Genomic DNA, 25,151 nt, shown 5'->3' with positions numbered 1-25,151 from the left:
GGGTGCAAGAAAACAATCTTGGTAAACGCCATTGTGTTACAACATCTACCAGTAGCTCACCAATACTCTTCCCACTATGACTGTCAATTGATAATTCTCTTTTGCAACCTCCACTCTTTGTCAATGAAATGTGCTGTAACACACATGAAATTTGTGTTATTGATGGCAGTCCAACAGTCTGTGGTTAATGACACTCTTCCCATGCCTGGTTTACTAAAAAACACTTTCATTATCTCCTTCTGTTGCAAAAACATCTTCACGCAATCAGCTCGCACCGTATATCTGCTCGGGATTTGAAACATAGGACATATTTCTGCCACGAAAAGCTTAAATCCTTCTTTCTCCACGGCTCTGAAGGGAAGCTCATCAAGGATAATATACTTGCAGAAAGCTATCCTAGCCGCGGTTTGATTGAATCTCCAACTAATGAGGGACCCCGATCCTTCTTGGTTGAGCTTCATTTGGGTCTGTCCTGCTTGTTGTTTCTTCAAACACGAAGCATGATGCTTCCACATTGCGGAGGTGCCATTCAACTTCGGGTTAGCGGCAATCAACGTGTGACACATCTTACATTTTCCTTTTCGAACTTGCACGGGAGGATCTCCTATATCAACATTAATTTTCTCAAATAAATCCCACACATTAGACCTCTCTGCAGGTGCTCCTGTTTTGCGTTTTTTTGACTTCTCATTCTCTTTTTCTTTCGTTGCAGCTGCATTGCCTTCCCCGAGTTCTTCTATTTCAATATCTTCTAACGTCTCCACATTGAGCTCTGGCTGATTGCTAGCTATTGCTTGAATGAGAGATTCAGACATGGTGTATTATGCAATACAGATATAAATTATTCAAATTTGATGTTAAGAATCATGAATGCATGAATCATATATATCATGAATGCATGAATCATGATGAATTACTTCACATACATATTTTCTTAAATTCTAAAGACGAAAGACTAAACATCCAATGAAATTAAATTATTTAAATATTAAGTTTGATCAGTTGAGTTCAAAATATATTACTAAATTCCTACTGTATTTCCTAATCCGCTATTGACTAATCTGCATGAGTATAACAATATGTTTAAGTCTAAATCATATTTATAGTATTCTTATTCCATAATTAGACAAGTTAATCTACGATGCACTGCGCAGGTATGCTGAATTTCGAAATAATTACAATCCAAAACTAAACTATCATAGTTACAATTCGAAACCTCAATTCAACTATGTACATATTACATGCATACCTTTAAGTTCGAACAACGGCGTTGAGAGAAGAGAATGGAAACGGAGTTGTCGCCTCCTCGTTGAGAGCAGGCTAGCAGCGGTGACGAGTGAAGAGAACGGTTCCAGTGGGAGAGAAGGGTGAGGCCGTGAGGGAGAGAGGTGTATGCAGCGGCGGTTTTACCATATATTACAGTAGGGTTTTTAACCCTTTACACTTTTCCTTTTTTACTCTTCTAAAATCAATGTATAAAAAATATAAAATTAAATATTAAAATTAAGCGGTTATTCGGTTCTAACCTGTTGGTTCTCGGTTAGAACCGAGAACCGAGAATTGAGTAATCCCCCTAACCGAAACCGAACCCGAACCTTCTTTTCCCAGCCCTAACCGATATATTTTCGGTTCTCGGTTATATACTCCCTCCTTTCTAACAAAATAATGACATTTGGAATGACACTATAATTAATGAGCAATTGATAAAGTAAAAGGCAAAAAAAATAATTATAGTATTGTTATTGAAGAATGAGACCCACCTTATAAGAGAGAAAGAAGTTACCAAAAATAGAAGGGATATTTTTTTATGGGATGGGGAGATTATAAATTTTAATATTTTTTATTAAATTATAATTATTTAAATATTACTATATTTTTTGTCTTGTCCGATCCGACCCCACGGCTATCGATCCCTGATCCGCCATTGTCCACGACATTGCCATCCTCTCTATTCTGGCAGAGGAAATTGTTTTGCATTGTTGTACAAGGCCGATCTGTGTCAAATAGTGACAAAAAAACATCCTCTGCATACACAAAAACACAGTTAAGAGATCTATGATTTCTAGATAAAAAAAATTCTATAACAAGTCCAAAACACTAACCAGTGTCTCTGGAATGTCACCGTAGTTCTTTGTAAGATCGTTATCGTCCCCATTTTTGAAGTTGTCTATTACAACGATAGCTCTTCTTTGAAAGCAAATACATACAGCATAGTAGTGTTCGTTCGCACATATTGGGAAGAAGACCTATTCAATGACACAATATGCGACATAAAATGACATTCTAAATATTGAGCAGAAGTTCCTTTATTCATGAATCGTACCGTTTGCACGTCTGCCCATTTGAAATTTGAAACTCCATTCACCTCATCTTCCACGATGTTACAAAACTTAGCACAAAGTGTGTTGGTGTCCGCAGACTGAGGCTTTGTCACAATGGTGTACAACTGTATATAAACGAAGTTAGGCACTTCATTGTACGTATAATTCATGTATATTATCCAATAGTACTTACACACGGGTACGTTGTGAAGAATAACCGTCTTGCCGAGTATGGTTGTCGCCCCTCTTCCATGTTATTCAGGTACGATGCCCATGCATTGATAACACCAACCATTACTAACTTCTGAGGCACTAACAAACATAATTCCAGCTTTGTCAGAGTGACAACATCGTCATCATAAATGAGCACATCCCTGCGCATTACAACAATTCAATAATACACTCATTCATATTCATTATGCATTGTTATCGTTTCAACCTATAAACACATTACTTCATCTTATAATAGACTAATAATTGCACACGACCATATATCTAATTAAGTAACTGTATATAACATAGCGCTCTATCGTTAAAACAAAATAAGAAATAATACTCGTCTGTTGTATTGGTAGTAAGAATCCAATAATAAGCTTCAGTCTCCTCTTGAGATAGCTTATTTGTGAGCTTGACTAGTCATACCGCGTATGGAGATCGCAATGCGTTTGAAACTTTCCTCTGCGTTCTCCTAGGTACATCCATCTTTTCCATCACATTTTTGCCCTACATTTCGAAATAATATAGAAGCACAATAATATATTGTAATATCCAATTCAAGATAATGACATTTGCACCAGGAATCGTTTAGGCTTACCTTGCTGTTGTCATAAACTACTACCTCTGTTGACGGCAATGTATTGACTGTGCCAGACATTAACTCATTTACTTTGCCATTCAACCCCTCATTGACAAAATCATCATCGATATTTATTTCCTTATATGCATCCATTACAGCCTGTATTTCCGCCTCCACGCTAAATTTCTATTCAACAAAGTATCGTAAACATTTTGTTTCAAATGTTACAAATGAAAAATATGTCGTACGTTTAATTAAAATTTGTACCTTTAATCTATCATCCTTTGGCTGATTATCTTGATGTAATCTATCAACAGAAGTTGTGTTTTGTTCAAACTGGATAGCATTTGGTATTGTATGAACATCCTATCAGTTAGAGTATACGATTTCAGTAATGCCTAAAATAATTCAGCCGAATCTCGATGTTGATATATATGATTGTGGATTTGGTTCATCCAATTCGTACATTCTTTAAATAATGAGCAGTTGGTTAATTGAATTCATACATGTACTCCATTATCCATTGGCACATTACCTACATGTGTCCTATCAACGGGAGTTGTGTTTTGTTCCAACTGGATAGCATTTGGTGTGGTATGAACATCCTGTCAATTGTAGTATACTATTTTATTAATGCCTACAATACTTTAGCCCAATCTCTACATTGATACATATTTTGGCGGATTTGGTTCATCCAAATTGGTAATTCTCTAACTATAAGCATTTTGTTCGTTGGAATTTATACCTGTAATCCATCATCCAGAGGCACATTAGCTAGCTGTAGTCTGTCAGCTAGAGTAGCGTTTTGTTCAAAATGGATAGCAGTTGCCGTCGTATGAACATCCGGTTAGTTTTATTATATGATTTTCAGTGAACTACAGAAACACTTCAGTCCAATCCTACTATGTTTCATACTATTAGATAATAAGTTCAGCAAATGCAATTTCTAGCCAATCTCATTAGTCCAAGACATAATTTGCTTGACAGTTATTACCTTAGTGAATTCGCCATTTTGGAATTTTTGCTTTGAAGATCGAGACTCATCGTTGAAGCAGTGTTTTAGATTAACGCATCTAGTTGGTGTAGTATCATCCTGCGAATTGTTACATAATTATAAAAATAAATATAGTTCTACGCCAAGCACACCACACTAAACCATTTTTATCATCCCAACCTTTTTTAACTACAAAATAAAAGTAAGTACCTCAGATGTGGAGTGTTAATTCATTACAAAAATTACATATTAGTTTGGTTCACATACAAATCATCAGGGGGCCATAGCTAATTAATTACATACCATGGTTAGATGTTTACGAATTACATTCCCCATGAACAATTCCCCAAAAATAGAAATAACACCACCACATCTAATGACAATTTCTCAACCTACCTGTTTACCACCAAAGTCGAAGCCCAGATTGAATGTTGGCCCATCGGTTTCCCACTTCTTCCTTGCTTCAGCAATGCGCATCACCTTCTCCACGGCTCAGGATCGTCAATTTCATCTTCCTCCATAGCTTGAGTCAACTTCTCTACTGCACACCTAACATCTTCAACGAAGACTTTGCTGCAATTTTGGAGCACTCGTCATCCTTGACACCTTCAGAGTTCTCTTCCATCATTCTCATGAGTTCAGTTATGCCATCAGCAGCCTTGTTCATGGCAGACATAAGAGTACGCCTACGTTTTTGACGTTCACTACCAATATAGTCTCTGGAATTCACCCCATTGCAAACCTTATGAACCTGGTGGCTTGACTCACTGTTCTTCACATCAAAGATTGGCTCCTTGTGGCCTCTACCGAAAGGCCCTGGGTTGAGTTCCATCTTCTGTCGTTCATTGAGGAGTTGTGCCGTCCAGCCCATAACTGTTGGAAATGCACGTGGAACGAGACGTGTCCTCAAAACAATCCTATCCACGTAGCAAGGCTACAAAAAACTTTAAGTCATAATAGTTCATCGGGATGTAATTAATACTTCATAAATTAAATAAATTTCTTCAACCTACCACGAGAAAGGAAATCGGGCCACAAAATGCCTTGTTCTTATCTTCAGACCAATTTTTATGAGCTGCTACAGCCATATCCAGGACATACCCACACCAGTTGTACTCCCGCACATTTCATATATCATCAATGAAGTCTATGATTTTTGAGCGACAATAACCATCTGCGTAGGATTTACTAAGATAGAATCAAACAGAAAGATAAAAATCTTCGTGAAAAACTCTCCTCAATCTTTATCACCCAACATCTTTTCAATAAGTAATTTTGCGCCCAAATTTTTCCTTGTTCTATTAACAGCGATTGCAAGGTCGTCAATAAATTTTCCTTTCATTTGGTGACCATTCGCCATGATCCACGTTGATATTTCACGCCGCAATTATCTTGATCAAATGCGTCAATTATTTCATAGGCAAGTTTATGTGGGATCGATGTCACCTTGTAGTGAATTAGGTGGTTGAACCTCATATCTTCTACGACATCCATCTGCTCCTCATTCAGTCTCTCCATCATTTGCACGAATTCTCTGGGGCCTCTCTTTATGCAAAGACTTTCAACTTCATCATCATTTGATGATTTGCTGCTCTGTGCAGCAGTACGAGCTGCCTGCTTTACTGCTTCCTTTCTTGGTTTCTTCCCTTTCTCTCCATCCTTTGTTGAGTCTTTATCACATCCCTCAACAAAATCTTCATCCGTTCCCCTGTTTCTCTTTGATCCTAATATAAGGATTATGGTCAGTATGGTTAATCATAAAGAATGAATTAAAATTACAAGTCAATGAAACACACCTTTGTCCTTATCAGCTCCAGCTCCAGCATTCACAGATTTTGTTGATTTGCTATTCTCTCCAGCAGTACGAGATGCTTGCTTCACTGCTTGCTTTGTTGGTTTCTTCCCATTCTCTCCAGATTTTGTTGAGTCTTTATCACCTCCCCCAACTAAATCTTCATTCGTCCCCCTGTTTCTCTTCGATCCTAATATAAGGATTATGGTAAGGTCAGTATGCTTAATCATAAAGAATGTATCACAATAATAAGTAGATAAAGACACCTTTGGCATTATCAGCTCCTGAGGTAGGACCATTGTTGCTACTGCCATTGTTGGCTTCTGAAGTTGAACCATTCTTACCGCCATTGATAATATTTCCCTTACATTTCTGCGCTCTGTCGTTGTTCAGTTTAGACCTCCTTTCTTTGTAAGCTCGTTCACGATCTAATTCTACAGTTTCTACAAGTATCAGATAATATACATTACTGTAAAACCACTTCTTTCCCAAACCGCATAACACTTCACACCATAACATTTCTTAAGCCTCACATCTCAACACTATTAGACAAGCCCATTTCAGGTATATACATTAGTTGTAGATCAAAGTATGAAATAACATCGTCTCATAACCAACTTTCTTCATGTAATAACTAAATCAATACACCTGACGAACAAAAGTATTTTTCGATAAGAAATGTAACAAATTTCATACACCAGATAGTTCAGGTTGTGTTACAGTTTATTCATCATTATATAAAATCACTAGATCTAAACCTGGATCAAACAATCAGTTGCCTGGCTCACCTATTGTTTGTGTTGTAATAGTTTTATCCTGGTTCGGACCAGCTTTGTCGTTTCCACCACATACAGTCTTCGAGCCACCAGCCTTCATCATTTCTAACATACAAAACACATGAACTAATAAAATGCACAATTTCATATTTTGTACTGTCAAAAACAAAAAAGATATATTGGAGCTCAAACCTTTCAGTACGTTCAGCGGCGTAATAGATTCAGCTAATTTATTAAACTTCTCTAGAGTATTAATTCCAGAATCTTCTTTTCCTCTATCTGCAGCACCAATATCCTTTTGGAATGAGGTTGTTGTTTTCTCTATGCACATAAAGTTCAAAATAATCAGCACGAGACATAAACAAATCTTTGCAAGACATCAATTGATCAAAACAAGAGATCAAAGCAACAATCCATTGAATACTCAGTCCACAACATCACATAATAAATCCACAACCAGTAACATACATCGCCAAGCATCAAGTTACATGACACATAGATCATAATAAAAATACTTCAACATATGTTAACCTGAATTCATCATTCTAATACATAAAACTTCAGCTAATGTTGTCAAGACTTCATCTTATGATTGTACACCTATAGATCATCTTTACAACCTTCAGCCAACACACTTCAACCGATTATTAACATACTTCATCCTATGAATAGATAGGTTCATTCACCTCAGTCGAAAATACTTCATCTAACAAATTCACCAATGTTTGAATGAAAAAACAATAACTTTAATCAACCAAATAAAACTGAGAAAACTGTGAAAAAAAAAGATACATAATACTTCATCTAAGGTTTACCAGACTACATATTATAATCGTATAAATTCAGATCACTTCTTTAACACCTTCAACCAAAACAACAATTTGGACATACTTCAGTCGATTCTGAACATACTTCATCTTATAAGTTGATTATTTCATTTACATCAGTCAACATTCTTCATCCAAACAAACTCATCCAATTTTGAATGATAACCAAGAAATTCAAACCACTTAAAAAAAACTGAAAGCTGAGAATAAAATACAAATTCCAGAATTGTGGTTCGCTCACCACTTAAATTTAAATTTTATTAAATTTTTTAAGTGTATTTAAATTTCAATTTTTTAAGTGTATTTAAATTTTATTAAATTTTATTAAATTTTTAACATTTTTTTATTTTTTTTATTTTTTTAACTTTTTTTTAATTTTTTTTAAAATTTTTAAATTTTTTTTTTATTTTTTTATTTTGCAACTACATATACAATTCATGTCAACTACACACTTATAATGTCAACTATGTGTACAATCCATGTCAACCACACACATAATTCATGTCAACTATACACGTATAATGTTAACTATGTGTCCAATCCATGTCAACTACATATACAATTCATGTTAACTACACAATATAATGTCAAGTACATGTACAATTCATGTCAAATAGTATTTATTGAATAAAGTTGTTGACATTTGATGTGTAGTTGACATGAATTGTATATGTAGTTGACAAAAAAAATGATTTTTTTAAAAAAAAATTAAAAAAAATGATTTTTTAAAAAAAAAATTAAAAAAAATTATTTTTTTAAAAAAAATTAATAAAATTAATAAAATCACAATTATTCCCCCGTGTTGACATAAACTACATGCTTTTGACATTTCACAAATATTCTGGATGAGTGGCTAAGTTTGCATCTCAATTCTCAATTAGGTTCATATATCTCAACCTAACAAGACCCTATATATATATTCAACTAGGGGGTATTATCGTCAATAGCCTGCACATCAAATGTCAACCACTTTATTCAATAAATATTTTTTTTTATTATTTTTTATTATTTTTTTAAAATTTTTTTATTTTTTTTAAATTTTTTTTAATTTTTTTTTTTAAAAAAAATTAATTTATTTTTTGTCAACTACATGTACAATTCATGTCAACTACACATCAAATGTCAACAATTTTATTCAATAAATACTTTTTGACATGAATTGTACATGTAGTTGACATTAGATTGTGTAGTTGACATGAATTGTATATGTAGTGACATAGATTGTACACATAGTTGACATTATATGTGTGTAGTTGACATGCATTATGTATGTAGTTGACATTATATGTGTAGTTGACATGAATTGTATATGTAGTTGACATTATCAGTGTGTAATTGACATGAATTGTATATGTAGTTGAAAAATTAAAAAAAAAAATTAAAAATTAAAAATTAAAAAATAAATTTAAAAATAAAAAAAATTAAATTTTTTTTAAAAAAATATATAAAAAAAATTAAAATGAAATATTAAAAAAAATATTTATTGAATTAAATGTACCATGATATTACCATTCTGCCATTTCATAATTAATTAATCTAAAAATATTTTCCATGTGGCAAAATCTGGACCACTCATTTAATAAAAAATGGGTGGCTGATATTGCATCTCATTTCTTAATTACCCCAAAAAATCTCAATTCATCACAATCCTATATATATATATATATATGGCACACATCACGTTGACTTATAATAGATTATAAATATAGAACTAGGGATGTATTTATGTTCATATGGTAAATATTGTTTAAAAACAAAACACTTGTTAGTCTCTTGAATCTTGTGATCTAACGATTAGATTAAGTCACGTGTCTTCTAATAATGGAGATTGATAGTCTAATAATGTAAATTAGCTAATAATATACCATTTTAATACAATAATGTAGCATTATTAGTTGTTTTACATTATTAGACTATTAATCTATATTATTAGATGACATGTGACATTAATCTAACTATTATTAGACTATTAATCTATATTATTAGATGACATGTGACAATAATCTAACGGTAAGATCACAAGGTTAACTAATAATGTAATATCTTAGTCTAATAATGTAACTTATCACAACAATCTAATCTAAGGATCCAAGAGTTATAATTTGTGCTGTGTTTTATAATAAGAAGGTGAGACGATTCTAATACATCCCGAATTAGTTTGATGGTTCTTTACACAAGTATGTAATAAAATTACATTTTGTTTCATAAGTAGTAGTATGTGTTTTGGGTTTTATTGCTGATTTGGAGAGCAATGGCCTCCCATGATCCATCTCTAGTTTATGATCTGAAGTTCGGCCCACTCATATAGTTTATGTTGGGTCACCAGATTTAATATCACACTAGATCAACCATTTTAGTTTTACTACCATTGTGTATGTGTAAGAAAAGATAAAATAATTTGTTGGATCGTTGTTTAACCTCTAAAGACATGTAACTCCTAACTTATAGTCAAGAAAAGATGAAAGTGATTTTGACATTAACATATTATCTTCAAAAATAAAATGACTTCCTTCTAACTTATAGGAATACCTCAAACTTACTAGGCACCTGAATAAAGATTTGAGATTGACATATTATCTTTAAGAACACCTCAGACTCACTAGGCACCTGAGAACTTGGCGGAGTTTTGAGAATCGAATAATTTCTAAAAATGCTAAGTGATGCATAAAAGACGAGAGACGAGTTTTGAAAGAGAGAATGCATTGCGTGATTGCGATGTGTATTTTTTCCTTCCGAAGTCCATGCATATATAGGCCTAGAAAAAAGGAGAACTTGGAAGACTACCATTTAATGGAGTACTACAATATAGTTTAGAATCCTTTTTCTCTTTGTTAATCTGGTATAGTCATATACTATGACCTAACACCAAAAACTTCAGAAAAATAAACAACGCATATATGGCATGGACCAAACATTGGGTACTTTAATTGTATGTGTTTTAGGGAGCTTAAACATGAGTTTAAACTTTTAAATTATTAAACATAAGAAAATATTCCAATTTTTTTCCGCAATGAACTATACTGAGGTTTATATGCAAAAAAAGATTGATATAAAGAACACCAAACAAAGCCACATCTATTAAAAGATATGGTTTGCATTTATTAGAAATGTTATTTTCGAAGCTGCAGGTGCACCCGTGAAAAAGTGAAATATATAATATAAATTGGCATTTAATACATACGGACCCATTGAAATTTATTAAAAATGACTTATAAGGTGTGTAGTCCACTATATAATGGAGTATTTTAATTACAACTAATATTGGCTGTAATTTGCAACCAGCATTTGGATGCTATCGAAGAATATTCTAATCGGTTGATATTTTTGGAAATTTATAGGGCACGTGATGTTTGTCAAAGGTGATAAATCTACCTTGTAGTTTTATACTTAAAATACAAAAATGAAAAATAGGAATGCTGTAATTACAAAAAAAAAAAAAAAAAAAGTGTAACTAAAACGTACTCATTTTATAGTACTGGTGAAAAAGGTTGTGTAAAAATATGGTGATTGATCATATAGATTAATGGAAATTAACCATTAAAGTACAACCAATAAATAATCAAAATGGGTGTGAGGTTTCTACGACCGAAAATGAATTAAAATAATCAACGTGGTAGTCATGCCATGCATAGCAATCATAATTTACCTGCTACGTAATTGTAAATAAGTCAAGCTATAACTAAAATTAGTCCATTGCAATGCTGTATATATATTTACAATTATATCATATGTATTGTAACGGTATAAGTCAAGTTTAATTTACAAATACTAAATTCAGTGGCCAGATAATTAAATGTATTTAAACAAAATTTATTATCAATGCATTACATACTGAAAAGGTTTTTTTTTTTTTTTTTTCTCTTTTTCTCTTTTTTTTCATTTTAATTTTATTCTACTGTATTTCTGAGACAGAATTAGTGTGGACGAATGCACTAAAATACTAGAGTATTGGGACCTACGCTCATTTATCCGCCGCATTAGTAAGTGGAAGTTTATATTGATGGTTACATTAAATAATAAAAGCATTATTAACATATAAATTGCCAAATTGGTTAGGAACTTAGGATTGAATCAAAATTTCAGGGATAATAACACTTCACTAACCTTTGACAATTCATATGCTTGTTAGTACTCTTTCTAATTCTTTAATTCTATTCCTTACAAAAGTCTAAGAAAACCATCCATTGATTAAAATTGCGAAATAGCATTGGAAAATGGAAACCAAATTCAGTTCTAATTCAATCCGCAGTCTTGATCTTTTGATGACAAATTAACTGATGGAAGCTTCTTTATCTATGATTTCATATCATAATTATCGTTGATTAGAGAGTGAGGAGCGTAGAGGAATTTGTAGCCTGTAGAGTCTATTGGAATGGTTCATTTAAGCCTGCGCTGTCTTGTCCCACAAAATATCAAGAATAAGAAAACAAAAAAAGATAAATCAAACTGCTGCTGCTTCTGTTTCAACAATTTTTCTATCCTCACTCATCAGTGTACACACTGCCACACTGGCACCAAAAAAATCAAGTGTAAAACTAAAGTGAAAATAGACAACTTGTTATTACTCTCTCTGTAAGTTTTTTTAACGTATTCGTGATGATCTGTACCATATGTAAATTGCATATGGAGATAGAGGGTCCATTCCAATTTTGATGATTGTTTGATTATTGGATTCTTTTCTCCGAATTCAAGTAAAGATTATTTTTTTTTACATGTGAGTTGTATTAAACAGTATAATCTCCTGCTTTCTTCTTCAATGGTAATGTTTGCTAATCTTTATGTTGTTTATTAAACAAAACTTGGCTGTTTATGTTTGATGATTATCGGAGTAATTGTTATTCCAAGTTGGCTTCGCTAAAATCTCGAGGATATATATGGGATACTGTAGAAAAATGAAAAAAGCAGGGATTTTTGCTGTATACTGTGATTTTATCATCTTAACTTAGTGCTGAACTCTCTGCAGTTGTCATCTATGAAATCAGATTAAATTGAGTAAAAAGAAGGGGCGAGATTTAGTAAGAGGAAGATGGCGTCGCCGCATGGTGCTGAGGAGAAGGCAGCGGCGAGGTCCCTGAGCCGTGGATCCACCAGCAGGCGGATCAGCTTCGCCTCTGTGAGCACGAGGAGCTGGGCTTCGGCTAGTGTGAGGGAGGTTTTCACTGCACCAGGGCAGGATGTTTTCCATAGAAGTGGGAGAGAGTATGATGATCAAGATGAGCTTATGTGGGCGGCCATTGAGAGGCTGCCGACCTATGATCGGACGAGGAAGGGGATTCTGAAGCAAGTTATGGAAGATGGGAAGATTGTGAGGGAAGAGGTTGATTTTGCCAATATGGGGATTCAAGAAAAGAAGCACCTCATGGATAGTATACTTAAAACGGTTGATGATGATAATGAGAAATTTCTAATGAGGGTGAGAGAGAGGACTGATCGGTGAGGCAACACTTCTCTCTCTCTCTCTCTCTCTCTCTCTCTCTCATCTTTCACTCAGATATGAAACTTTGATTCTTGTTTCTGTAGGGTTGGAATTGAGGTTCCAAAAGTTGAAGTTCGTTATGAGCATTTGTCTGTTGATGGAGACGCGTATGTCGGATCAAGGGCGCTTCCAACTCTGTGGAACGCTACACTCAATACGGTGGAGGTAATTGGATTTCATTTTTACTGTTTTCTAGTATCTGCCTTTAAATATAGACAGATATAGTCGATAAATTGATTTGAATTTTGAAGTTTTCTAATATAAGAGCTTTAGCTTCTGCTGCTTCATTTTCAGTAGTACGTACTCTTTATTTGCTTGCTGCTAGAAGAAAATGCTCTTTGCTGCTGCAACTATAGATAGTACATAAAAATCTGTTTCTTATTCTCAGAGATTTTGTTATCCGCAGGGAATTTTAGAAAAAATCAAGATTTTTCCTTCAAAGAAAAAGTCTATCAAAATACTACATGATGTTAGCGGAATTGTGAAACCTTCAAGGTTGGTTTACTAAAAACTCATAGATGTCATGTCAGAAAGAGACATTAATTGATTAAATCAAATGATGCTATACATGTTTCTTGTTGCATTGTATTAGAATGACACTACTTCTCGGACCTCCGGGCGCTGGGAAGACTATATTGCTCAAGGCTCTTGCAGGGAAGCTAGAGAAAGATCTCAGGGTATGCGATCGCTCCTCTAGTTATTGCATTGCCATTTTATTCGTCTCCAAAGTCACCGATCTCTTTGCCTTTCCATGATAGGTGAGTGGAAGAATCACTTACTGTGGTCACGAGCTGTCAGAGTTTGTTCCTCAGAGGACTTGCTCATATATCAGCCAGCATGATCTTCACCACGGGGAGATGACTGTCAGGGAGACATTAGACTTCTCAGGGCGTTGCTTGGGAGTTGGCACCAGATACGACCTCCTTGTAGAGCTTTCCAGGCGAGAAAAGCATGCGGGAATCAAGCCCGACCCTGAGATAGATGCGTTCATGAAAGCCACTGCAGTAGCTGGCCAAGAATCCAGTCTAGTAACAGACTATGTTATCAAGGTTTGCTTCTTGTTATGTTTTAACTAGGCCAAAAAGGCATTAAGTTTAAGGAATATTTTCATGATTGCAGATTCTTGGATTAGATATATGTGCTGATATATTGGTGGGAGATGAGATGAGAAGGGGGATATCCGGTGGGCAGAAGAAGCGGCTCACAACTGGTAAACATCGGTTTTCACCTTGTTCTGAGCTGTAGATTTCCCTCTGCAACTGCATTGAGTTGTGTGTTGTTTTGGTTGATGTAGGTGAATTTTTGGTCGGACCAGCTAAAGTTTTCTACATGGACGAGATCTCAACAGGTCTTGACAGCTCAACGACGTTTCAAATTGTCAAGTACATGAGACAGATGGTTCATGTGATGGATGTGACAATGATAATATCCCTCCTCCAGCCTGCACCAGAGACATTTGAGCTCTTTGATGACATTATTCTTCTTTCAGAAGGGCAGGTTATCTATCAAGGCCCTCGTGAGAATATCCTCGAGTTCTTTGAGAGCGTTGGATTCAAGTGCCCGGACAGAAAGGGGGTGGCTGACTTTCTACAGGAAGTCACTTCAGCAAAAGATCAAGAGCAATACTGGTGCAAGAAAGACGAACCTTACCAATATGTGTCTGTGGGTGAGTTTGTGGAACGCTTCAGCACTTTCCACATTGGGCAGAAGATTTTTGACGAGCTTGCAGTCCCTTATGATAAAACGAAGGTCCATCCTGCTGCATTGGTCACTGAGAAATACGGCATATCCAATATGGAGCTCTTCAAGGCCAGCTTGTCCAGAGAGTGGCTTCTGATAAAGCGGAATGTTTTCTTGTATGCGTTTAAGACGTTTCAGATAACCGTGATGTCAATAATTACCTTCACAGTGTTCTTTAGAACGGAGATGAAGTCTGGCCAGCTAGCTGATGGTGGAAAGTTTTATGGAGCACTGTTTTTCAGTCTCATCAATGTCATGTTTAATGGCACAGCTGAGCTTGCTCTTACAGTTCTTCGACTACCTGTGTTCTTCAAGCAAAGGGATGCTCTATTCTACCCTGCTTGGGCTTTTTCTTTACCAATCTGGCTTCTTAGAATCCCTCTTTCTGTTATGGAATCCTTGATATGGATTATTCTCACCTATTACACTATTGGATTTGCTCCTGGAGCTGATAGGTGTGTTTTCCTTGTGATTCTCTTTTCCTTCACACACACAATAAGGAATTAAGTTTTTACATGATACATTTTAGGTTCTTCCGCCAGTTTCTGGCATTTCTCGCTCTGCATCAGATGGCCTTATCGCTGTTCAGATTCATCGCTGCACTTGGAAGAACACAGGTTGTGGCAAACACTTTGGGCACCTTCACTTTGCTACTGGTATTTGTTCTTGGTGGTTTCATCATTGCAAAAGGTTAGAGTTTATGTTTAAGTTCTTCTATTTGTTAAAATTATCTAAACTATATTCTCCAAATGTCTTTGCATCATATATGCTATTGTAGATTTGACATTTTAATTTATATCCTACTTCTCAGACGACATTGAGCCGTGGATGATCTGGGGCTATTACGTTTCTCCTATGATGTACGGTCAGAATGCTGTAGCAATCAATGAGTTCCTGGATAAAAGATGGAGCACAGTAAGTTCTCTGTATATTTTCTACAACTTGAATTCTACTTGTATTGATATATTGCTATCTCGTTTCGTCTTAGCCAAACACGGATCCGAGGTTTAATGAACCAACAGTTGGCAAAGTTCTTCTTAAGATGAGGGGCATGTTTGTTGAGGATTACATGTTCTGGGTTTGTGTCATTGCTCTTTTCGCCTTCTCCATTCTCTTCAACATTTGTTTCATTGTGGCGCTGACATACCTTAACCGTAAGCATGTCTTCTGTTGTGTTTTTTTTTTACTCAACAATATCTTGGCATGTTGTGACGAATCGGCTCAAAACTTTTTGCAGCCTTTGGAGATTCGAAATCTCTTATCCCAGATGTGAATGCCAATAAGAAGAAGAAGGGTCTTGCCTCTGATGGAAGCTCAACTTCTGCGCCTCCGGTTGTTGAAGGTCTGATATCACAACAAAACTCCCAAGTTTTGAGTTTTCTCCCTTTTAATTATGAGAAACATTACTGCAGGAAAAGAGATGACTGCAAGAAATCTATCTGAACTACTAGCATTCAATCACGTGGATGGATCCAGAAAAGGAATGGTTCTCCCTTTCACCCCGTTGTCACTAGCATTCAATCACGTGAACTACTGCGTTGATATGCCTGCTGTAAGCCCTTTTCTTTTGATATGATCCAAAAATGCAAGATGTATCACTGGTTGATCAAGGCTCCTAATTACAACTATTGTGTGTTTATTTAGGGAATGAAGAAGACCGGGATTGAAGAAATGCGTCTGCAACTGCTGAGAGGCGTTAGTGGGGCATTCAGGCCAGGCGTGCTCACTGCATTAGTTGGTGTCAGTGGGGCGGGCAAGACCACGTTGATGGATGTGTTGGCTGGAAGGAAAACAGGTGGATACATTGAAGGAGCCATCAGTATCTCCGGCTATCCAAAAAATCAATCAACTTTTGCACGTGTCAGCGGCTACTGTGAGCAGACTGACATCCATTCTCCACATGTCACAGTCTATGAATCTGTAGTGTACTCTGCCTGGCTCCGTCTCTCTCCAGACGTAGATGAGCAAACGCGCAAGGTTTGCAAAGTCAATCAGTCCCTTAAGTGTGTGGCTTTGAATGAGCCTTTCTGTGATTTGTTTTGTTTTGTTTTGTTCTAGATGTTTGTTGAGGAAGTAATGGATTTGATAGAACTGAATTCTCTGAGGAATGCCTTGGTTGGCCTTCCCGGAGTGGACGGTCTGTCGACTGAGCAGAGAAAGAGACTGACGATAGCAGTGGAGTTGGTTGCCAATCCATCTATAATCTTCATGGATGAGCCTACATCGGGCCTCGATGCACGAGCTGCTGCTATTGTGATGCGGACTGTGCGCAACACGGTGGATACTGGACGGACTGTGGTCTGCACCATCCATCAGCCAAGCATAGACATCTTTGAAGCCTTTGATGAGGTAAAAACTAAGCAAAACACCATAAGTATTTTACTTCTTTTCCCTTTTCGACTTTTTCTAGAGTTTCTCAACCTGCCTGTGTCGTCGTGTAGCTGTTGTTGATGAAAAGAGGAGGGCAGGTGATTTATGGAGGGCCTCTTGGGCATCACTCTCGCTTGTTGGTGGAATACTTTCAAGTAAGTATTTCTGCTCCAAATGCAGAGATTACCAATCATCAACATATAAAAAACATACTACTTTATATGAACTAAGCATGCTATTATTATTCTACTATAGTCTGTGCCTGGGGTGCCTGAGATCAAAGAGGGCTATAATCCAGCTACTTGGATGTTGGATATTAGCACTCCTTCCATGGAAGCTCAACTCAACGTGGACTTTGCTGATATCTATGCGAAATCTGAACTCTACCGGTAAAACTATAAGATTGTTGGTTTCTCGCTCGTTTAATCCCTTTTTGTAACGCGATCTTGTGTCTCCATCTTCACAGGAGGAATCAAGAGCTAATCAAAGAACTCAGCACTCCAGCCCCGGGATCAGAAGACCTGCATTTCCCAACCAAATACGCTCAGTCTTTCTTTAGCCAGTGCAGAGCTTGCTTCTGGAAGCAGCACCTGTCTTATTGGAGGAACCCTCAGTATAATGCCATCAGATTCTTCATGACAGCAATCATCGGTGTCATATTCGGGGTCATATTCTGGAACAAAGGGAATCAAATGTGAGTGTTGATAAGATAGATATGTTTGTTATGTCACATGTGTTTTGATAGGAGTTTGGTGATAGGTCGAAGCAGCAAGACCTGATGAACCTGCTGGGGGCCATGTATTCGGCAGTCATGTTTCTGGGTGGCACGAATACGTCTGCTGTCCAGTCAGTGGTGGCAGTGGAGAGGACGGTGTTCTACAGGGAGAAGGCTGCAGGGATGTACTCTGCATTGCCTTATGCATTTGCGCAGGTGGCAATCGAGACAATCTATGTGTGCATCCAGACGCTGGTATACAGCCTGATCCTCTACTCGATGATTGGATTCCACTGGCGCGTGGACAAGTTCTTTTGGTTCTATTTCTTTGTGTTCATGTGCTTCATCTACTTCACCTCGTATGGGATGATGCTTGTTGCCCTCACCCCCAACTACATGATTGCTGCCATTGTTATGTCCTTCTTCCTCAGCTTCTGGAATCTCTTCTCCGGTTTCCTCATCCCAAGAACGGTGAGGATCATATAGTATATAGTAGTATTAGATAACAAAAACACATGAGCGTTTGCTGATATCTATCAATCTGTCTTTCAGCAAATTCCGATATGGTGGAGATGGTATTACTGGGCATCTCCGGTGGCATGGACAATATACGGGCTGATCACGTCTCAGGTGGGGGACAAGAGCGATGGAATGGTGGTGCCCGGGGTTGATGAGCTGGTTCCATTGAAATTGTATCTAGAAGAATACCTAGGATTCAAGTATGACTTCCTAGGTGCAGTTGCTGGTGCACATGTTGCATGGGCGGTCCTCTTCTGTCTCGTTTTCGCCTACGGCATTAAGTTCTTCAACTTCCAAAGAAGGTGAAGGGATTCACTGATTTGCTGCACACAAGCATCTACAAGTGTGAAGAAACACATTTTTCCACAGTTTGTTTGCCAGATTTCTCTTACACTTTTTTATGTTTGTTTTGTTTTTACGCCATTTTGCTGGGTTGTAGTATAGCTCAATGCCCATATTCTTGATTTGTTATTGGAATAGTGTATCTTATACGAACGAATTCGTGTATGGATATCATTGCCTTATTACCAAAGGCATATAAATAAATAATGCTGTCTTCATGGATCTTCAGTTACAATGGCAACGATTAAGATCTCGGACATAGCTGTCATTTAATAAACAAAATAGTGTATGTAAGTACTAATTTATTAATGACGGAGAAAACCAGAAATATAAATAAAAGTAATTTATTTCTCTATATACTTCAACTAACCCAACTTCTAAATAAATTAATAACAATTTTTTATTTAAAAGAATTAATAAAATTATTGAGGCTGAAAAAGTAATGAAAGAAAATAAGAGAGATAATGAGGGGGAGACGTAATAATTTTTTATATACCATCAATAAACTTATATATATTGATAAAAAAAAATGAACTTGTACAAATTCCAAACTTCTCGATATAATGTTAACACATTGTAAAATTTTAAGATTTTAACGTTAATACATTGTCAACACAGCATCAACCGTTGACACTGTATTTATATTTTTTGTTACTTTTATTTTATATCTGTTGACATTTTCTAACTGTCTAAATTATAGTTTGGAGTTTGTATATTGTTTAGAGTTTGATACGTCGGGTGTATAAATTATAATATGTTTTTATAATTTTTTATAATTAAATATTTTATTTCCTCTGTTCCACAGTAGTAGAGCCATTTTACTATCTTGAAATGCTTAATTTTAGTGAAAGTCGATATATTTCTTCTGACTTACATTATTCACTCTTTAATATTCTAGCTTTTTCTCGTTCCTACTTTATTCTTTCCTTATTTAACTCACTTAAGATAATTTTTGTTTAAGTGAGAGGAAACACCTTTACTGGAAAGAAGAGAGAGTAATTTTTTACTCATAAAATTTTCTCAAAGTTTATAACGTCGGAATCAGATGACGGTGAGCGTTAGGTCCACAAGAAACGGGTGATAAGTCATAACCCATATCCGAAACCATCGTGGAGGCATTTCCAGTTACTCCTACGGAGAGACAGAGAAAGAGAGAGTTAGATGAAGACTCATTGTTGGGTTCGAGCTTCTGATTCTGATTTTACTGGGCCACTTCCCCAACCTCGAAGGTAAATACACATCTCTCTCTCTTTCTGACTTCTGTCTCCGCGAAAATCAGTTATTACCTGACCAAATGAAGATTGAATCTTGTTCTATTTAAATTTAATTAATCCTACTACTTATTTGTGTTATCTCTTGGAATTGCAGTGGCCACACAGCTGTGAACATCGGGAATTCGAAGGTTATATTTTTCGGCGGCCTAGTAGACAAGAAATTCCTAAATGACGTCACTGTTTATGACATTGGTATTTTAATCTACATTTTCTTTTCCTCCAATTTTCTCTACTTCCAACTATTTCGCTATATGATCAGATATAAGTGATCGTGGTGGTTAATTAGAACAATTTCTAGTGGAATTTTAAAGTTGAGAAGCTTTTTATGCTGTTATAGATTGAGGGTGATACAAATTTCAGACAGTACGGGTTTTGGAATATTGAGTATGTTGAACAAAGACTGTTGTTGATAATTCATATGGAGAAGACAATTTCTGTATTTGACATATACATAGATGAGCCTTTTATATTGAACTGTTGAGCACAGATAGCTCAAATTAACATTCAGGACAAAAGAACACAAACATGTTTCTTGAAGTACTAGGAGCATCTTATTCTTCGTTATCCTTCAATAGGTTTGATTATCTCAAAGTTAATATTTCGAAAGCATTTAAGTGAAGCATGCATCTTTTAATAATGCAATTATATCCAAAATCTTGTGTGGTTTATAACAGACATTATCTTGTCTTAAGATATGTATTTGCGCTGTTACAGACAACGATTTGTGGTTTCAACCAGAGTGCACGGGCAGTGGTTCTGATGGGAATGTGGGCCCAAGTCCACGTGCTTTTCATATTGCTATTTCAATAGATTGTCACATGTTCATATTTGGTGGGAGGTCTGGTGCGAAGAGGTATCTAGTAGATTACAGTTATGAAGCATCCCTGTATCACAATTACGAAGCTTGTTAAAATTGGTTTTACTCATTTGTAAATTTGATTTACAGGTTAGGTGATTTCTGGGTTCTGGATACTGGTAAGCTTCTTTTCACTACCACTTTGGACAACGAGCTGGCATTGGGAACCCGGCATGAAGATTCTTAATTTATTCTTGTGGTCACAGATATTTGGCAGTGGTCAGAACTTACCACATTTGGCGACTTGCCTTCATCTAGGGATTTTGCAGCTGCTTCGGCTGTTGGAAACAGTAAAATTGTAATGTAAGGGGTGATTCTTCTTGTAGCTGGATATTTGGATTCCTGCCCTTGTTATTCAGACTATATTATTATTATACAGGTTTGGCGGCTGGGATGGCAAAAAGTGGCTCTCAGATGTCTATGTCCTAGACACAAGTAATTTTTATGTTAATGTGATGAATATTTAATTGTTTTTAGCTATTTAGAATGATTGCGCTCTAATACGCTGTTTCTTCATGCACAGTTTCACTTGAGTGGATGGAGCTGTCCATTTCAGGGACATTACCTCCACCGAGATGTGGCCATTCTGTTACAATGATTGAGAAGCGGTTACTCATCTATGGTGGCAGAGGTAATTTTGATTGTCTTACTACTTGGCTACTTGCTCCTTCCCAATTTTGTAGTAAAATAGTAGTACTTTATAGAAGAATTCCCTCCAAAAATAAGATACTGGTGTCTCTTCTATCAAATACTGCTTGTTGTGCTAGTTCAGTCTTCCTTTTTAATGTAGATACTGCTGTAATTGAATTGAACATATTTGTGCTACCCCTTCTGTTTTCTCCATCAGTTCAAGCTTGAATGTTCTATTTTAGTAACCAATTTCCTGTTGATCAACTAGTTGGCAAAAGCAACATTAATAAGCATGGATACCAATATATGTTTTTTTTTTGTATTTCTTCATCTTTTCAGGTGGTGGGGGTCCAATCATGGGTGATCTATGGGCTTTAAAAGGACTCATTAAAGAAGGTAAAATGATAGAAGAGTTCAAGTGTGGCATTGTTTCCTCATACTCCCTCCATCTCACAAAATAGTGCAACCCCAAGTGTGGTACAAGTTTAAAATAAAAGTTAGGTAGTGTGTTTGTGAGCAGAGAAAGTATCCAACTTTATTACTTTTTATGTTAGTGTAGATAATGGTGGGCCGTGTGTGGTTTCTTGTAAATAAGTGTTCTAATTGAGGCTGAATGGTAAATGAATTGTGTCCAAAAATTGAAAGTTAAGAAGTTCCACTCTTTTAGGCGACACCCCGAAATGGCAAAGTGTTCACTATTTTGTGGAACGAGGGGAGTATTATTTTTAATCGCATCATCATCAGCTTGTAGCTTTTCAGCTTTGGTACATACATAAATACATACTATAATTATGCTTTCCTATCCAAACTCATTGGCTAATTATGCTTATTCTTGTACGCTTGATCGGTTTCCTGATGGTTGGATATTTTTTGTGGAAGGAAAGGAAGAGAATGAACCACCTGGATGGACCCAATTAAAGCTTCCAGGACAAGCCCCTTCACCCCGTTGTGGACACACCATGGCTTCTGGAGGGCCTTATGTAATTGTCTAATCTCATCTTTTATAAAGACTCTGTATTCTCTGTAGCTTGTGTGCTCATTAGACTAACTATAAGAAATGGAACTGAGTTCCATAAAGCCTTCAACTCTTAGATCAATAGGTTACACTATAGCAAATCTCTGCTTCAACTTGCTGAAACAAGTTCTAGTAGGAGTATTTAAAAGCTTTCCTGACTCTGCACTCCTTAGAATAAGGATATTTGAGCAAGCACATTAATGTTTTAAAATCTTTATAACCTACATGCCCATGTCATGGTTTTTCCTAGATTTCATTTATTTTTAGCTTCACTCATCATTTTAACCAAATACGGTTGGAGAATACTAACTGTTATATGTGATTCTATGAAGATGGCATGTGCTACATTCTGAGTCAAATATGCTTTGGTTAGTTTGACTGGTATTGTCATTGTTGTCATATATTATGCAAATAAATGGATAATGTTTCCCTGTTGCAGCTTATGTTATTTGGAGGGCATGGAACCGGTGGTTGGTTGAGCCGTTATGATATTTATTACAATGACTGTGTTGTTCTAGACAGGGGTGAGATTATATTCACCATTTCACTTCAGATGTTATTGCAATATCATATTTTTGGCCATCTTTCCAATTTCTTGCATTGATCATACTTTGATTTTGTAATGCCGTTAGCCTCGCCTCAATATTATCTCTCAGTAATGTAATCATTTGTCTCAGATTCCACAAATCAGTTGGTTTATTCATTGTCGGCACACAATTGATCTTCCATGAATGTTTTGCATTTTCCCACGAGTTTGAGTTTTGACAACATACTACTTTCATGTTATTTAGTGTCTGTGCAATGGAAACACTTGTCTACTAGCAGTGAACCCCCAGCTGCTCGAGCATATCATTCGATGAACTGTGTTGGTTCTCGGTACCTTTTGTTCGGCGGCTTTGATGGAAAATCAACTTATGGTGATCTCTGGTGGCTTGTACCTGAAGGTATTACTTCATTTCCATTTATGGAAATTCTCGTAATTTAACATCATTAGCTTTTGATAGTGTTATATTGATTTTCCTCATTACAGATGATCCTATTGCAAAGAGGTCTGGAGTATCTTCTTCTGATGTTGTTCCAGAAAGAGATACAACCATGGAAGAAAAGGTGTGAATATGAAGATGATTTTCCTCTCTTTTTACTGTGATGAGCCGTGTGAGCATGCATGTCTTCTTTGAAGAATTCCAAGTTGATTATCGTGTTCGAGTTGACATACATTCTAGCTAAATGCATCAATAACGTGAGAGGCAGTACAAATATTTTTAAATGAGTCATATATGCTGCATTAACGTTCAGGATATTCTACAGATCGCTTACCCAACTGTATAGTGGTAGAACCTATTGAGTATATTCATGATTGTGTAGGAGAACTAATATAACCAAGTTTTTTCGCAGGAAAGCCAAAGAGAAGGAGATGCAATTGCAGAGTTGCAGAAACGATTAGAAATTACAGGTTTACTTTCTAACTCTATGCACATTGTCGATGAAATGGAAGACAAAGAACTTATCCAACAGGCGTTAAGAGTTGGCGGTAAAGAGGCTGTCAGTAACATGCAGGTTTCTAACATTGCATTTGTCTTAGCAGACATTAGCATTCTAGAGTGCTTGCCTTATTTCCTGACTCTATCTTGGTAAAAGGCTGTGCAGGCACTCCGAGACCACTGGATGAGATCTGGTCCTGAATCCATAACATTGAAGGAGATTACCCCATTACTCCATGATTACCAACGCTTGATTACCCGCCATCATATGTGAGATCTGTCTCTTCTGCCTTTATTATTTTGTTCACTGTCATGTGAACTGTGGTTTTGGAATGAATTTCGTACTAAATCAATTTTTTGGTAGTAAATGTTATTCATGTTCCTTTCTCTGGCAGAGAGAAGGCTGGATCTAATCTTGAGCTTGTGCTACTTGGTTTCGCTGGAAAAGGTGCATCATTTCGCTTCTACCACATCAAAACTGCTTCTCAGGTACAATAGTATAATTATACATCATTCTTTCTTTCATGTTAGCAAGAGTTGATGCATTTGTTCATGTTTACCTGCATATGAACTTTAAAGCATGTCTGTAACATCCCGTTCTTTTTCTAATTTCAGCTGCGCTTGAACGACATCCCGAATCTATTAGCAGAGTACAAAGAACTTCTCTCCTCTACAAATATAAGTTGACAGACTGACAGCTTTTTGCAAATTCAGTTCCATCTTTTTTTTTCCTAGAGAAGATTTGCCTGAAAGATTACCTATAAATCTATACTACAAAGCTTCCAATGCCTGTTTGGCTCTATTCCATTTTCATGTTTGCTGTTCTCGATTACATCTGTTGTGAATTGTATCAAATCTGTTGAAACTATGGTGGTAATTTTGGATTGAACGCTTGTCTTCTGATTGTGACACCAAGTTTAGAATGAAAATTGTTTGACATACTCCAAAATTGAAGATTCGAGGGGATTTGATCGAAGAAAATTACAATACTCGCTCTTTCCCATAAAATAGATGACCAAAATTATAATATTCCCCCTCCCATAAAAATAGACTGTGCAAGAATTAATGTACAATTGATAAAGTAAGAGAGATGAAAAAAGAGTAGTTAAAACAGTGTTAGTGAATAAAGTAAGAGAGATAAAAAAAAGGATAGTTAAAGCAGTGCTAGTGGATGTTAAGACGCACATTATTATTAATATTTAATGATAAATCTAGTGGTATAAGTTA

The 25,151-nt window shown here is 36.1% G+C and overlaps 3 protein-coding genes across 11 annotated transcripts; 2 read left to right on the top strand and 1 right to left on the bottom strand.

Moving 5' to 3' along the window:
* Positions 1-2,897: 2,897 nt before the first annotated feature.
* LOC125224029 (uncharacterized) lies at positions 2,898-7,711 on the bottom strand. Of its 9 annotated transcripts, XM_089062134.1 has the most exons (11): positions 7,542-7,705; positions 6,872-7,000; positions 6,692-6,784; positions 6,170-6,346; positions 5,908-6,093; positions 5,125-5,835; positions 4,508-5,045; positions 4,112-4,210; positions 3,385-3,483; positions 3,136-3,303; positions 2,898-3,044 (listed from the first exon to the last, which is right to left on the bottom strand). In XM_089062134.1, the coding sequence occupies exons 1-6, from the start codon at positions 7,594-7,596 to the stop codon at positions 5,450-5,452; spliced, it is 1,026 nt and encodes a 341-aa protein (XP_088918260.1). In that variant the 5' UTR covers positions 7,597-7,705; the 3' UTR covers positions 2,898-3,044; positions 3,136-3,303; positions 3,385-3,483; positions 4,112-4,210; positions 4,508-5,045; positions 5,125-5,449. The 9 variants fall into 9 exon arrangements, with proteins under 9 accessions (XP_088918260.1, XP_088918264.1, XP_047983325.2 ...); XM_089062138.1 differs by lacking the exons at positions 2,898-3,044; positions 3,136-3,303; positions 3,385-3,483; positions 4,112-4,210 and having other exon boundaries at positions 4,311-5,045; positions 7,592-7,711; XM_048127368.2 differs by lacking the exons at positions 2,898-3,044; positions 3,136-3,303; positions 3,385-3,483; positions 4,112-4,210 and having other exon boundaries at positions 4,311-5,045.
* A 4,185-nt stretch (positions 7,712-11,896) lies between these two features.
* Positions 11,897-18,890, top strand: LOC125222052 (pleiotropic drug resistance protein 2-like). Its single transcript, XM_089063149.1, has 20 exons — positions 11,897-12,078; positions 12,470-12,939; positions 13,027-13,147; positions 13,389-13,477; positions 13,575-13,659; positions 13,741-14,031; positions 14,102-14,192; positions 14,277-15,177; positions 15,252-15,412; positions 15,534-15,637; positions 15,711-15,876; positions 15,960-16,064; positions 16,135-16,274; positions 16,367-16,699; positions 16,781-17,071; positions 17,164-17,247; positions 17,348-17,481; positions 17,559-17,786; positions 17,852-18,278; positions 18,360-18,890. Exons 2-20 carry the CDS (start codon positions 12,533-12,535, stop codon positions 18,630-18,632), a joined length of 4,431 nt encoding a protein of 1,476 aa, XP_088919275.1. The 5' UTR covers positions 11,897-12,078; positions 12,470-12,532; the 3' UTR covers positions 18,633-18,890.
* An 815-nt stretch (positions 18,891-19,705) lies between these two features.
* Positions 19,706-24,813, top strand: LOC125218209 (protein GLUTELIN PRECURSOR ACCUMULATION 3). Its single transcript, XM_048119835.2, has 16 exons — positions 19,706-19,897; positions 20,037-20,134; positions 20,657-20,795; positions 20,889-20,917; positions 21,005-21,101; positions 21,178-21,233; positions 21,322-21,429; positions 21,768-21,824; positions 22,308-22,408; positions 22,883-22,967; positions 23,235-23,387; positions 23,474-23,550; positions 23,839-24,000; positions 24,082-24,194; positions 24,320-24,413; positions 24,540-24,813. Exons 1-16 carry the CDS (start codon positions 19,830-19,832, stop codon positions 24,609-24,611), a joined length of 1,509 nt encoding a protein of 502 aa, XP_047975792.1. The 5' UTR covers positions 19,706-19,829; the 3' UTR covers positions 24,612-24,813.
* Positions 24,814-25,151: the final 338 nt, after the last annotated feature.

The sequence above is a fragment of the Salvia hispanica genome, chromosome 1 (genome assembly GCF_029641045.1).
Source record: "Salvia hispanica isolate PSC_SH4W2 chromosome 1, Shi_PSC_v1, whole genome shotgun sequence".
Classification (NCBI taxonomy): Eukaryota; Viridiplantae; Streptophyta; class Magnoliopsida; order Lamiales; family Lamiaceae; genus Salvia; species Salvia hispanica.
Note: the sequence above shows the minus strand (reverse complement) of the source record. Positions and strands in the feature narration are given on the sequence as shown.

Excerpts from the sequence above, each read along its gene's own strand:
- LOC125224029 (XM_089062134.1), bottom strand. The coding sequence starts at position 7,596 with ATGAAGTATGTTCAGAATCGACTGAAGTATGTCCAAATTGTTGTTTTG. Across the intron at positions 6,785-6,871 it reads GCCGCTGAACGTACTGAAAG|AAATGATGAAGGCTGGTGGC; the intron begins GTTTGAGCTCCA and ends TTTGTATGTTAG. Across the intron at positions 5,836-5,907 it reads TGGAGCTGATAAGGACAAAG|GATCAAAGAGAAACAGGGGA; the intron begins GTGTGTTTCATT and ends TCCTTATATTAG.
- LOC125222052 (XM_089063149.1), top strand. The coding sequence starts at position 12,533 with ATGGCGTCGCCGCATGGTGCTGAGGAGAAGGCAGCGGCGAGGTCCCTG. Across the intron at positions 13,148-13,388 it reads CTACACTCAATACGGTGGAG|GGAATTTTAGAAAAAATCAA; the intron begins GTAATTGGATTT and ends TGTTATCCGCAG. Across the intron at positions 15,178-15,251 it reads TTTGCTCCTGGAGCTGATAG|GTTCTTCCGCCAGTTTCTGG; the intron begins GTGTGTTTTCCT and ends GATACATTTTAG.
- LOC125218209 (XM_048119835.2), top strand. The coding sequence starts at position 19,830 with ATGAAGACTCATTGTTGGGTTCGAGCTTCTGATTCTGATTTTACTGGG. Across the intron at positions 21,234-21,321 it reads TGTCTATGTCCTAGACACAA|TTTCACTTGAGTGGATGGAG; the intron begins GTAATTTTTATG and ends CTTCATGCACAG. Across the intron at positions 23,551-23,838 it reads ATACAACCATGGAAGAAAAG|GAAAGCCAAAGAGAAGGAGA; the intron begins GTGTGAATATGA and ends GTTTTTTCGCAG.